This window comes from Ambystoma mexicanum, chromosome 4p (assembly GCF_040938575.1).
Source record: "Ambystoma mexicanum isolate Mex_15411 chromosome 4p, UKY_AmexF1_1, whole genome shotgun sequence".
NCBI classification, from domain to species: Eukaryota; Metazoa; Chordata; class Amphibia; order Caudata; family Ambystomatidae; genus Ambystoma; species Ambystoma mexicanum.
This window is the reverse complement of record NC_090927.1, coordinates 1,262,642,514-1,262,655,127: the sequence shown is the minus strand read 5'-3', so window position 1 is coordinate 1,262,655,127 and position 12,614 is coordinate 1,262,642,514. Positions and strand designations below refer to the sequence as shown.

Below are 12,614 nucleotides of genomic sequence, written 5' to 3'. Positions count from 1 at the left end.
TCGTCAAGTTGATTCTCATTTCCTTCATGCAAAGTTCTAGTTGGAGTAAGGAAAGGGAAAGTCTTCATTGGATATTTGAGCCATACAGTGGATAGGACCTTGCTACCATGGCTAAGATTCGGTCTACAAGATGTTGATTTGCTAATCTCAATCGGAAGGTATCCTGCCAAAATCCTACCCCTTTTTGGTGCCTTACAGCATCGAAAATATACCCACGGATAGACCAGCCAAAATGTCTTATCCAGTGGCAGATTTTACCTTTCTGTAGACTCTGTACTCGTGTCATAAATATGAGGGATATCGTTGATCAATATCTTGAAAAGAGAATTTTCCGTAGCCCTATAGTTCTGATTTTTATGGGCGAAGTGGTTATACAATCTTGACTCAGTGTTCTTGGACAATTCTGGGTTTCTCGACCTGTCTGACTATGTCCTCTTCCATTTGACTTAAAGCTCCTTAAATGTGGTGGTCTATAGGTTTCTAACTTTCTTCCCTTATTTTATACCTTGAGGATTTTGTAGCAATGTCTCACCTGCATTATTCTTTGGATTACTGCTCCTTACCTTTGCATCATAGGACACTTCTGTGTGCAATAATATACCTTCACCCATTGCTTGTGGATTAGGGCTTACTTTATCTGGGAAGGCTGAAGAAGTATATTGTGGTAAAACATTTATTTTAGATTTCATTTCACAAATTCCCGCCATTATTTAGTTTAAAAGTGGCATCATCAAATTCAATGAAGGAGCCTTTATTTGCAGATCAAGCTTAGGTGTCACATCGGGATAACCAATGTTTAATGGTGATCCATTTCATTAATATGAGCTGCTAAACTATTTTCCTTGGTTCTCTCAGCACTCTTTATTGGTAATATCAATAGTGTTATCTGAGTTTTCAGAAATTCGAACCTATCTGTAACCCACGGTCTGGGATTAATGACAGGATCCCTGATACGTTAAGTCACGCCGGATCCTGAAAAAAACAAAAAAAATATAAAATCAGATCCCCGGGGATCAGGAAATAAAAGGAAATCGGGTAAGGGACCCACGTGCGTATGCACGCAAGGGTCCTTTTACTCCTTAACAAGAAAAAAAAGTTGACGGCGCGAGCGGAGCGCCAGAGATAATGGTGAAACCCTGCTAAAGGGTGACAGGCGCTCGGCTCTGTGCCCTGACACCGCTGCAGCCCGGTCTTTATGCTGGCACTCCCCTGAATATCAGGGGAGTGCCTGTAAGCACTGCCACCTCCCAGGTGGTCTTATCACCGCTGGGCCCCAGGCACTTTTGCTGACTGGTGCTCCCCTTAGCTGGGCAGCACCCTACACATGTTTTTAGCTCTCCTGGGTGCTGAATTTAAATCAAGGGCCACCCTCATACAGGTGGTCCACCTGAACTACCTGGGCCACACCTGGCAGACGTGGCCCAGGTGGAGTGAGTAGTGTGGGGCCCCCACGTTGCCTCTAAGTGCTGGGCTGCATCTGACATACGCAACCCAGACCATATAAAGACTTTGGGGCCCACACACTGTTGATGTTACTGTTGATGTTACCGTTGCTGCCTGTCACCGCCTACTGCCAGACCTACAAAGAATGTGGGGGCCCATGCACGGTTGCTGCTGCCTGTCACAAGAGCGACCACTGAAAAGCGCAGGAGGAATGAAGAACCTGAGAGCAGCAGCAAGGACCTTGAGACAACCCTGGCCAGGTTGTCTTGCAAGTAAGGTCATGTTAAATAGTTTGTAATACAGTGCACTGTATAGACTACCTGCACAGAATGTATTACTCAAATGATAAGTTGAGAAAGATGGGCAGAGGGGATGACGACACTTGACCTAAATACAAACCCCACAGAGGGACGTTTATTCATAAGATATGGCAATGCCCAAAGTTGCAGAGATACTGGGGGAAAGTGCAACAGAAGGTTGAAGAGGGCAGGGATATGTCATAATGCCTAGATTCAAGGGGAGCAATACTTGGGATCTGGGGCGAGGAGGAAACCGATAGACATGATAGAAGCTTCCTAAGCCTTTTGTGCATTGTGGGTAAAAGGGCTACAACAGAGAAGTGGATGAACACACTCCCCACCCCCACCTCCCCAGCCATTTCAGCATGGAGATCAGGGATGGATGTAGTAAAGAGGTGGGACCAGGTAGTATACAAGAACAGAGGCTGCTTACGGAAGTATGAAAACATTTGTGGAAAATAGGAATGAGAGAGGAAGGAGACACTTGGTTAGAAGGGGATACTTTAAGGGGAGGGCGGTGGGAGAAAATATGGACCCTGGATAGTGGAGAATACAGATTCAATGGAAGGGAATGGGTGTGGGTGAGCGAAAGGGGGGACAGAGACGTGGGGCTGAGGGACCCATTTGCTGAAACTGGAATGGTACACAGTTGGTTGATGTTTTTTGTGAACCCACCTGTGCTTAAAACCTTAATAAAAAGTTGTTTTAAAAAAAAAGAAATTCAAACCTATTTGAGGTAGTGATTTTATCATTGGTTGCAAATTCAGGATCGGTAGTTGCAGTGACTAAATGGCCATTTCTAAATGCACTAATCATTGTATGCTCTCTATTTTCTCCCCATTCCAGAGTTAGTTTGGGGGGTTCCAGGATATCTTAAAAATGTATGAGGTTCTCCTCTTCTCTGTTTTTATAGAGCTCTATCACTTTATCTCCTAGCACATTTGTTACACAGGCAATCATTTCATTGCAGCCCTAGTTTCTTATTGGCAGGATGGCATTGTTTATCTGCACCAGTATGTTATATGCCTTTCCTCCTAGTTTCTCAGAATCTCCCAGAGTCTCAAATAAATGCAGTTCATGTCCCACATCAGGTGTTTGCCCCCCTCCACCCATCCCTATTCTATCTACTGGAGCCGCTCATAGTATTGTGGTTTAATATTCATCTCATTCGTGGCTTTGGTTAGAGTATTTCCTTCATCCTTCTATATTTTATCGCAGTTAGATTGCTTTATGGGCATACCATGTTGTGAGTAGTGTCACCATTTTTAACAGTCTAATGCTTTGAGTCTGCCTTATTTCAGGCATGGTTTTATCTTTAAACTAGTTTGTATGTGGTAAAACAATCTAGTATAAGAGGGAAGATTCATGTTGCTAACACTTAATATGTTATGTCTCTCCTCCCTAACCTAATTCTAACTATACAACTGAAAAGCAGACACTATATGTTGAATAACGCACATTATAATTGGAATTCAAGTTTGGAATTAATATGCAAGGGATTAACAGATTTTTCTAGGTGGTCCAATGATAGGTTCTGTTGTAAGTATTTAACAAAGAATAGTATAACAAACCGAGCATCATTTCAATATGACTTGTATGCTTCAAGTACTTAAGAAACCTCACAGATAAACTAGGATGACAAAGCAGTACCTGATAAAACGGAAGACTGATGAATCAACGATTCTGCTGAATGGTCCCACACCTATGAGGAAAGAAAATATTTTGTTGCAGATAAAGCAATTGTCTAAACCGCATTCTCGAGCAACAAAGTTATATTCCAAGCAAGAGTGGCACCTTTTTAACCGCATGTGTGACTTATTAATTAATTCCATAGTCACTGGTGTTCTCTCTCTGGGGGGCGCAACTCCAGTCATTGAGGATTGCAAACAAGTCATGTTGTCATGCTATTGATCATGAATATTCATGAGATATATCTGAATACAATGGATCCAAATGGGAAATAATTTACACATTGAGTGGTTATCATAAAAACCCTGACAGTTTTGGAGTATTGAGAGCCAGAGTTGTGCACCACTGGTCTTTCTAATGAACTTCTACATCACCACCCCCACAAAGCAAGCATCTTGAAATGAAATCAATGTGGTAAAAACATGGACATCATTATCCTGTAACTTGATGCTTTCACTTTCTAGCTTACACCCCAAAGTTTTAACGTAAAATCAAATGTAAAATAAAATATGAGTCCCTGATAAAGACATGTTGTACAATGGTACCAGATTTTTAAATCTGGTCCTGAATGTCATTTTCAGGGTATCTTTAATAATGTGGCACAATCATTTGAGTGCTGCTCTTAGTCACGAACAGACAAATCAAAGTCTGGCAAAAGCCATTTCCCTTTAGTGTGCTCTATTATACAGAACAATCAGAGTAAATTAAGACATGAAAAAGATTACTGCCAAGAGGGGTTTGGATGCCCTCAGTTTCAGAAAGCATAGATGCAGCACACACTTTTGCGAGAATCACATTTCTATGTTCCCAATTAGTTTTCTTTATGTGAAATTAATCATAAACAGATGTGCATCAAGCTTAAACGCTTCCTGTTATTATACCAGCTCTCCACCAAGTCTGGCAGCATATATCTGATGGTTTTTGAATAGAGAGATACCATATGTTTGTGCCGCTATATATCAAAACCTGTTCTTGCAATGTGTATGGGCACCAGTCCCAGGTACGCCCGCCTTGAAGTTGAATGGTTGCAAGCAAGAGAGCATGATTTTTGTTTCCAAGTTATCTTTTTATTGAAATCTCGATGAACAGTATAATAACATCGCTGTACATTAATAGCATGAATGAGGAATCATCGAAACATCATTTTACGATTTTTAATTAAAAGCCCCATCCACCCAGAAAGTGCCCCCAAAAAAAGAAAGTCACGCGAATATTAGGCATAGTCATCTCATCCATCATTGCAACCCCATACAGTCCCGGTCGTCACATGAACGTTAACTCAACAGTAGGTGTTTTATAACCTGTCCCCCAAATAACATGTGCTCCTTCCCTCGGGTAAACTCCAGGAAGGTGGTTCAAGTACAGGAGAATTTTACCATTTGGTCAGACAAGTGTGCAAAAAGTTTTTCCATAGATAGGACCTTGCATATTTTCACCTGCCACTGTGAGATATAGGGATCTTCTGGGGTCTTCCAGAATCAGGCACGATTTATCCTCAATGCCGTCAACAAGTATGATATAAGGTCCGCTCTAGGGCCCGTCATTGGATTTGTGCCATCATCGGGAACATCCCCCAGGAGTAGGATCAGCAGACTCATGGATAGCGTAATATCTTTTATCCTTGACCGGATTTTCTTGCCAATATGTTTGTATAATTGGACGCATGCGAGATCCCCTAATTGACCGCAGCCGTGCCTGCAGCGATCAGAATAGTCTGAGCGAATGGCATGTAATCTTTGAGGTGTCGTGTACCAACAAAAGCATAATTTGATGGCTCCTTCCCTGATTAAGTTGCAACGAGACTTCTTGTGAACTGGGAACCACATCTTTTGCCACAAGTCCTCTTTGATTTCCACTCCCAGTTCCCTCTCCCAGCGCACCATATATGGCAGCTTGTCTTCCAGGGGAGCACCTTCTAATAGGCGATAACAAGTAGACACCATACATGATTCTTGGCCCTCCAGCACTTTCAGTTCTATTCCTATGAGAGGTCAGCAAGCAATTTTCTTAACTTGGAATACCCAGTGTTGAAAGATTAATCTTCTCTTTACACTCCACAAAGTTAAGTGGCACCCCGTCCATTTATAGGTACCTCAGCCGCAGGACCCCCAGCTATTCCCACTGTGCGAACCTCTCATGTCCCATACCTGGGGAAAACTCTGGGTTGTGCAACACCAGAGAGAGTGGGCCCAGCCCTGATTTAAGCCCTTGCTGATTACAAGCTCTATCCCAGAAGTGCAAAGTGGCTCACATAGCCTCCAGGAGGCCTCTCGTAGATTTGGGAAGGAATAGGAGGTGAACCAAAGGGACCGATGAGCCCGTTTTTTCCAGCGCCTTCCATTTCGGCCTCATTTCCTGTGAAGCCCAGTCTAGCATCGGGGCAATCTGAGCTGCCCGAAAGTAGAGCTGGATAGATGGGACTCCCAACCCTCCCATATCCCTATGACGAAGGGGAAGCTTTCAGGGAATTCTGGAGGACCAACCTCACCAAACAAATTGCCCCATTGCTTTCTGCAATTCCAGTAAATCATGCTCTGGGATAACGATTAGTACGTACTGGAAAATATAGAGGAGCCTCGGGAGCAGGGTCATCTTAAGCACACTAATGTGACCTAGCCGTGAGATTTCCTGCATCTCCCATTTCTGCAGCATTTCCTTGGCTTCCTTCCACAGCGGGGGAATACTGTCTCGTAGGAGAGAGGAGTATGTATTAGTAATACAGACCCCTAGGTATGTGATCTCTTGATCGGCCCATTTAAAACGGATAGCGGCCCTTAGGGTGTGGAGAGCTTCAGGGAGTTCCATTATAGTCAGCCGTATGGACTTGTCATGATTAATACGGAATCTTGATGCCAGGGCAAACTGTTCCAGAAGGTCTAGAAGTGCTGGCAGGGTGGATAAAGGGTTCTGCAGACAGCAGATTACCTCATCAGCATTTAACGCCACCTAATGTGTGACCCCCCATATGTTAACCTTGAGATACAGGGGTGAGAGCGTATCCTTTGCGCTAGTGGTTCCATTGCTAATGCGAATACTAAAGGGGAGAGTGGGCAACCTTGTCTATTTCCCCTGCCGAGGGGAAGCAGCAAGGACTGTAGGGCATTAACTTTGATTCTGGTGGATGGAATTTAGAGAGCAAGATTTGATGGGGTTCTAGACATCCAATACCAACAACTCAGAGGCAGCAGTGGCAGAATCTAAGGAAAATAGAGCAACATGAAATATTAAATTATAGTAAAATCCAATTTACGGTGAAGGGCATTCGAATCTAAACACACAATTGAACGAGTGACATGCGGTTTTGACCATATATATGTATACATTTTGGCAAGGACTTTAAGCATTGGAGAAGTGAAAGATAACCCATGCCAAGCGACCAATAATTGGCAAAGCCTTAGGGTTTGGCTATCTGGCATAGTAGCCATATGCTAAGATGTAACCCAACATGTTAAGAGACTGCCTTCATATGCTAGGTGCAATCTTGAAGTCCTCAATAATGCTTTCATATGCTTTTTATAGTCACCATAAAGGTATATTCTCGCAGTAGCTCCCAATTTACCAACTGTAGCCTGCTTCTGATGACCGGATGATTTTTTGTATTTGTAAAGCGCACATAAACTAAATCGTATATTGGCGCAGATGATATCAGCAGAGGCAGATGATGTAAATCAATACGAGGTCCCAAAAAAAAAAGGGGGCCATCTACCTGAAGAGAAAGGTTTTAGTGCTCAACGAAATTGCAGGGGAGAACTCATGGTCCTAAGCTGTAGAGGTAAAGAATTCCACAACCTGGGACCAAAGACGGAGAATCTTCTGTCACCTCGAGAGCTGGATGAGGAATGATCAGGAGATGACTGTCGCTGGAGCGTAGTTATCTCATTGGGTGATATGGCTGAATTAGCTCTCTTAGATACAGAGGAGCAATGCCATTTATGCATTTGAAGATAATGCAGGCTGTCTTGAATTTAATGCGGTCAGCAATTGAATGCTAGTGTAGCTCCATACGGTATGGAGACACGAGTGGATTTGTGTAATTTAAAAATCAGTCTAACAGCCGCATTCTGTGAAAGAGGCAATGCAGAAAGGTGAAGGGGGAAGTGGGGGTGAATCAGTGTGTAGCATTCTCTTTTTCATGCTTTACGTTCCGTGCTTGAGCGAGCCTGGAATATGGAACATGGAACATAAAAGGTTGGAGGAAAAATGCTGGGAGAATGTCACTTGAAGGGCATTCACTAGATCTCATTAAAATCACCTTTGAAATCAACCTGCATCGGAGATCATTTCAGTGGCGACGAGGATGGGATATTGAACGGCAGCCCACCGAGTAGCTGTTCGTCAAGTAAAGGCATTCCACATAAACGAAAGCAGCAACACAAAAGAAATGCATTCCTGAAGCATCACAGTTCCGGACAAACTCTGGACATTAGCTGTTTAAGCGGACGGAAGTTTTGAGCGAGCGGTCAAAGGAAAGATAATTGCACAGATTGCATCACTGGACCGAGGCCTGCCCGTCTGATTACCTCTGACATCAAAGTAAGTCAAATGCGCTGCGCCGCCAGCAGAAATCCCTACCTTCCATAGCTTTCTTCCGTCCAGGTGCACAGTGATAATTTCATAAAATTTAGCCCAGCGCGATATCAGTGGTGAGAGTACAGCTGCACGAGCCAATGAGAGAGAGATCCCTGCAGCGACGAGCATAGTGGTGCAAGCTCCTGCACCAGCTGAAAGCGTTTCGCGCATAGGAAACCCACGCAGCGTCACCTGACGTTTGAGTAAAGGACCTCAGTACATCCCATTGCGTGCCGCCCTTTTGTTGTCACCGGCAACCATGTATACACTTGTCAATGATATGAAGCCAGCGTTCTGTTTTCAAAGCAATGCGATGCAGATAGAATAGATGGCAAGGAAGCAAATCGCATTATACAGCTTCCAACCATGCATTATACAGCTGCCAATCATTCAATACTACATTAACTACTGGCAACAACAAACGTGTCTCATCGTACAGCTGCCAACCAATTAATACTGATTTAACCACCGGCAATAGCCGTTATACATTTTCAAGATACAACATCCAGATTTTGTAAATAAGGGTGTGCTATGATAAATACACTGAAACTCTGATTTGGAATAGTGTTGCCACACTAATTCATATGGCAAAGGTTACACAATTAAACCACCATTCCTAATTTTCTATCACAATATTAGCATAGCGTATTCCATTAAAGAAGACTCCAGATCAAAGTGCACATACCTGGTGCTCTTTTTGTAACATGCAACCATAAATAAGTATACAAGGAATACCACCACCAAACTACTTCCTAGACACAAAAGGTGAACCTATAGTACCCTGGAAAAGATGGAAAAAATGTTTTGATCATTACATATTTGCAGCACACGTTTTGAATTATGCCAGCAAGTGGAAAACATTTCTACTCATACACTGTCTGGGCAACTATGGGCAGGAACAATTTGAAAATCTTCCTCCTCTGTCCGATGAAGAGTCATCTGGTCTAACAGAATATGAAAAATGTATTAGAATGTTAGATAAACATTATGAGAAATCTGTTGGCATCATTCTTGAGGGATACCATTTTGGTAAACGGAATCAAGAAGCTTGAGAGACAGTAGAGCAGTATATTACGGGAGACTGCGGGATCAATTCAAGTTAGAATGTAACAATGCCAAAGTGAGAGAAGTTCTTTGGTCGAACACCTATCCATCTTTAGTAGAAGTCCTCAGAGTCGCCAAAGAAGTTGAGCACACCAACAAGTGTGTAAAAGAGTTAGAAAGAAGAGTTGAAAGTGACATACAGAAAGAGGAGATTCCACAAATACCAGAGGTTCTAGCAGTTCAAGAAAAGAATATGACCAGAAGGAAGGTGAACATTAAAAGAGACAACATAACAAAGAAGAGAGGAATCAGATATAAAGAGAGGAGAGATGGAAATGAGAGAAGGAGATGTTTTCGCTGCGACAGCTTATATTATCTAGCCAGTAGCGAAAAATATCCTGGCATCAGAGAAATATGCAAAAGGTGCAACAAGAAAGGACATTTTACCAATTGCTATAGAACAAAATTGGAAAATGTGGATTGCATTGATGAACTGTGTGAAGAGTTAGAAGAATGCACTTTCACCACTGATGGGTAGGAAGTTAACCTGGTGTAAGATGAAGATGCTGATGCTGAGAAACCATGGTAATCGATTCTGGAGCCAAGTATACTTTGTTGCCCAAGTCCATTTTCGAAAAAAGAATGGGGAAAGACATTGTATTAAAAGAAGTGGCTGTGAAACCAGTTGCTTATGGAGGAAAACGGATTGACTTAGAAGGTTGGCTTTGGTCGATTATGAAGTTCAAGGACAGAACAGCCAAAGGAAAAATGTATATTTCCAAGAAAGGAATGTATCCTTTACTGAGTTGTATCACCAAAAGAGACTTAAAATCAGACTCGATCCTAATGCCGAAGAAACAGTTCATGCCATAGATCAAGACAAGTTAATTGATCCATTTGACCAACACTCTGGAATTTAAGCACAACATTCGCATGAAAAATTATGCTGTTCCAGTTGTACAGAAAGTAAGAACGGTACCTTTGACAATCAGAGCTTCAGTGAAAGAAGAACTTGAGAAGATGGAAGCACAGGGCGTAATAGAAAGAGTAAAATCTCCGAATCGGTTTCACCATTGGTCATTGTTCACAAACCTAATGGAAAACATAGGTTATGTATAGACCTTAGATGTGTGAACAAATGTGTAATTCTGTACAGACACCCATTGACCAACATAAGAGAAGTGCTAGGTACCATCAAGGGTGCAAAAGTGATGAGTACTCTGGACTTGAAGTTTGCATATCACCAAATTTTGTTACACCCGATGTCTAGGAATGCGACTGCTTTGATTACTACCGAAGGGTTATTTCAATGGAGGCGCATGCCTTTTGGGCTCATTTCTGCTGTGGCTGTTTTTCAGCGAATAATGTACCTATTGTTTCATCACATGCGAGGGATATTATGTTTCCAAGATGACATGTTAATGTATGGAAAGGAAGCAGAACATGATTTTAGACTTCGTAGTGTGTTAGACATTTTCAAAGAAGCTGTTTGACGCTTAGTAAAGACAAGTGCAAGTTCAGTAGATCTACCATACAATATTTAGGCCATGGGATTTTGGGGAAAGGTATTAGAGACACAAAGAAGAATTAGTGAACACTATTTTAAACTTTCCAGGTCCTGACAGTAACGATAAGGTAATTTCATTCTTAGGCATGGCTGAATAGTATGCCAAGTTTATTACAGATTTAGCCAGCAAGACATTTCACACAAGGAGGTTGGTGAAGAAAGGTGTGAAGTTTGATTGGGGTGATCAATGTGAATGTGAATTTGAAAGGATAAAGATGAACTTAAACAAAGTTCCCACCTTGAAGGGTTCCAATCCCAACAAAAAAGGCATTCTTACTACAGATGCCAGTAATCATGGGTTGGAGGTGGTATTATCTCAAGTAGAGGTCGGGATAGAATACTCCATTGCTTTTGCTTCTAGAGTTTTTAGAGAGGCAGAATTGAACTACTCCACGATTGAGAAGGAGCTCTTGGCTGTTAAATGGGCAATCGTTAAATTTCACTTGTTGCTTTGAGGGACGAGGTTTGTGGTTAGGTCAGATAACAAACCACTAAAGGACATTTTGACAACAAAGGATTTAGATAAGGTCTCATCAAGAATTTGAAAGAGGGTTGCGGGCATGCAGGATTATAACTGGGAAATAGAATATGTACCCAGAGTCACAAACAGATCAGTTGACTGTTTATCACGATTGACCAATATTATGGAAAGTAACAATGACGATGAGCACATTTTGGATGTCAGTCAAGAGGTAGTGTCGGAGGAAGAATGTGAAAAAGCTACGGCTGCAGATAAAGTTCTTAAGTATGCAAAGGAATGTCTCGAAAGTGGTGTGAAAGGGAGTGAGATAAGGAAGGGGAACATGCCAGAAGCCGTCAGGCATGTTTTTGATGAATTACTGGTATAAAAAAGCATGGTTTTGAGAGGAGACAAGTTGTTCCCACCCACATGTGTAAGAAAGAAAATACTAGAGATAGCTCACGAAGGACACGAAGGTATGACAAAAAACAAAACAACTCATAAGGCAGGATTATTGGTGGCCTGGGATGGATTTACAGGTGGAGAAACTCATTAGAGATTGTTGCAGGTGTGAAGATTCTGCTCAAGGATATACCACAAGAATCAATCCAATGACAGTCATGTCCATTCCCACCATACCCTGGGAGCGTGTATGTTTAGACATTGTGGGCCCCGTGAGAAGTCAGGGTGCTCTGCGGTTTTGTATTGATATGTTATCTAGGTGGGTAGAAATTGCATGGGTACAGAATTTATGTTCAAAAGACATCATTGCCTTTCTACGTGCCATTTTTAAAAGGGAAGGTTATCCCACGACCATTATTACAGATAATGTTGTCCAATTAGTGTCGGGGGAAATGAAATTATTTCTCAAAGAAAATGGGGTAGAACATAAAACTAGCTCCATCTATCATCCTGAGACCAATGGAATTGTCGAGAGATTCAATAAAAGTCATAAAGAATAGTATTAAGGGTGCAATTGCGGAGAATGGAGATTGGAAGAGAGCTGCCAAAGAGACAGTAGTTGCACATATGTTCACACCCCATGTCACCACAGGTGTTTCCCCTTTTGAGATGCTGAGGGGAAGAAAACCCAATAACAGGGTGTGCCCTTCATGGTTGGGTAGATCGTCTAAAAAGGACATTGACTTTAAAATAGTAGCGAAGAACATTGCTGACAGAAAGTTAAATAACAAGCTGCGCATTGATATTTGGAAGGCTGTAAAAAAACGCTGCATCAAGGTGGGTGACTGGGTTAGGATTAATCTTCCCCACTCTGGTGCAGGAAGATGTGGGGACTAGTCGGAGCCCTTAGAGGTGCTAGAGAGGTTTCATGGAGCTGTCTCGGATGGCAGGGTGTGGAATGTGAACAGAGCGTGCAAGTGTGCGAAGGACATGTGCAAGGGTAACAATACCACAAGAGAGAGAGTGTGGATGGAGAGAAAAACTTCAGGCCTGGGAGCAGAAAACTAGTGAAGAGGTGGTTTGTGTAACTCGTATGAAATGTGTTTGTGGTAAGCCATCATATCTGAGAGATTATGTGAGT

At 42.3% G+C, this 12,614-nt stretch overlaps 1 protein-coding gene across 3 annotated transcripts in view; it reads right to left on the bottom strand.

Annotated features, from left to right (window-relative positions):
- Positions 1 to 12,614, bottom strand: part of WDR27 (WD repeat domain 27) — a 2,413,256-nt gene that overhangs the window by 2,028,678 nt on the left and 371,964 nt on the right. For all 3 annotated transcript variants that reach the window (XM_069606956.1, XM_069606954.1, XM_069606955.1), the window contains exon 6: positions 3,393 to 3,444. In XM_069606956.1, coding sequence (XP_069463057.1) covers positions 3,393 to 3,444 — 52 coding nt within the window. The remainder of the gene's footprint in view (positions 1 to 3,392; positions 3,445 to 12,614) is intronic.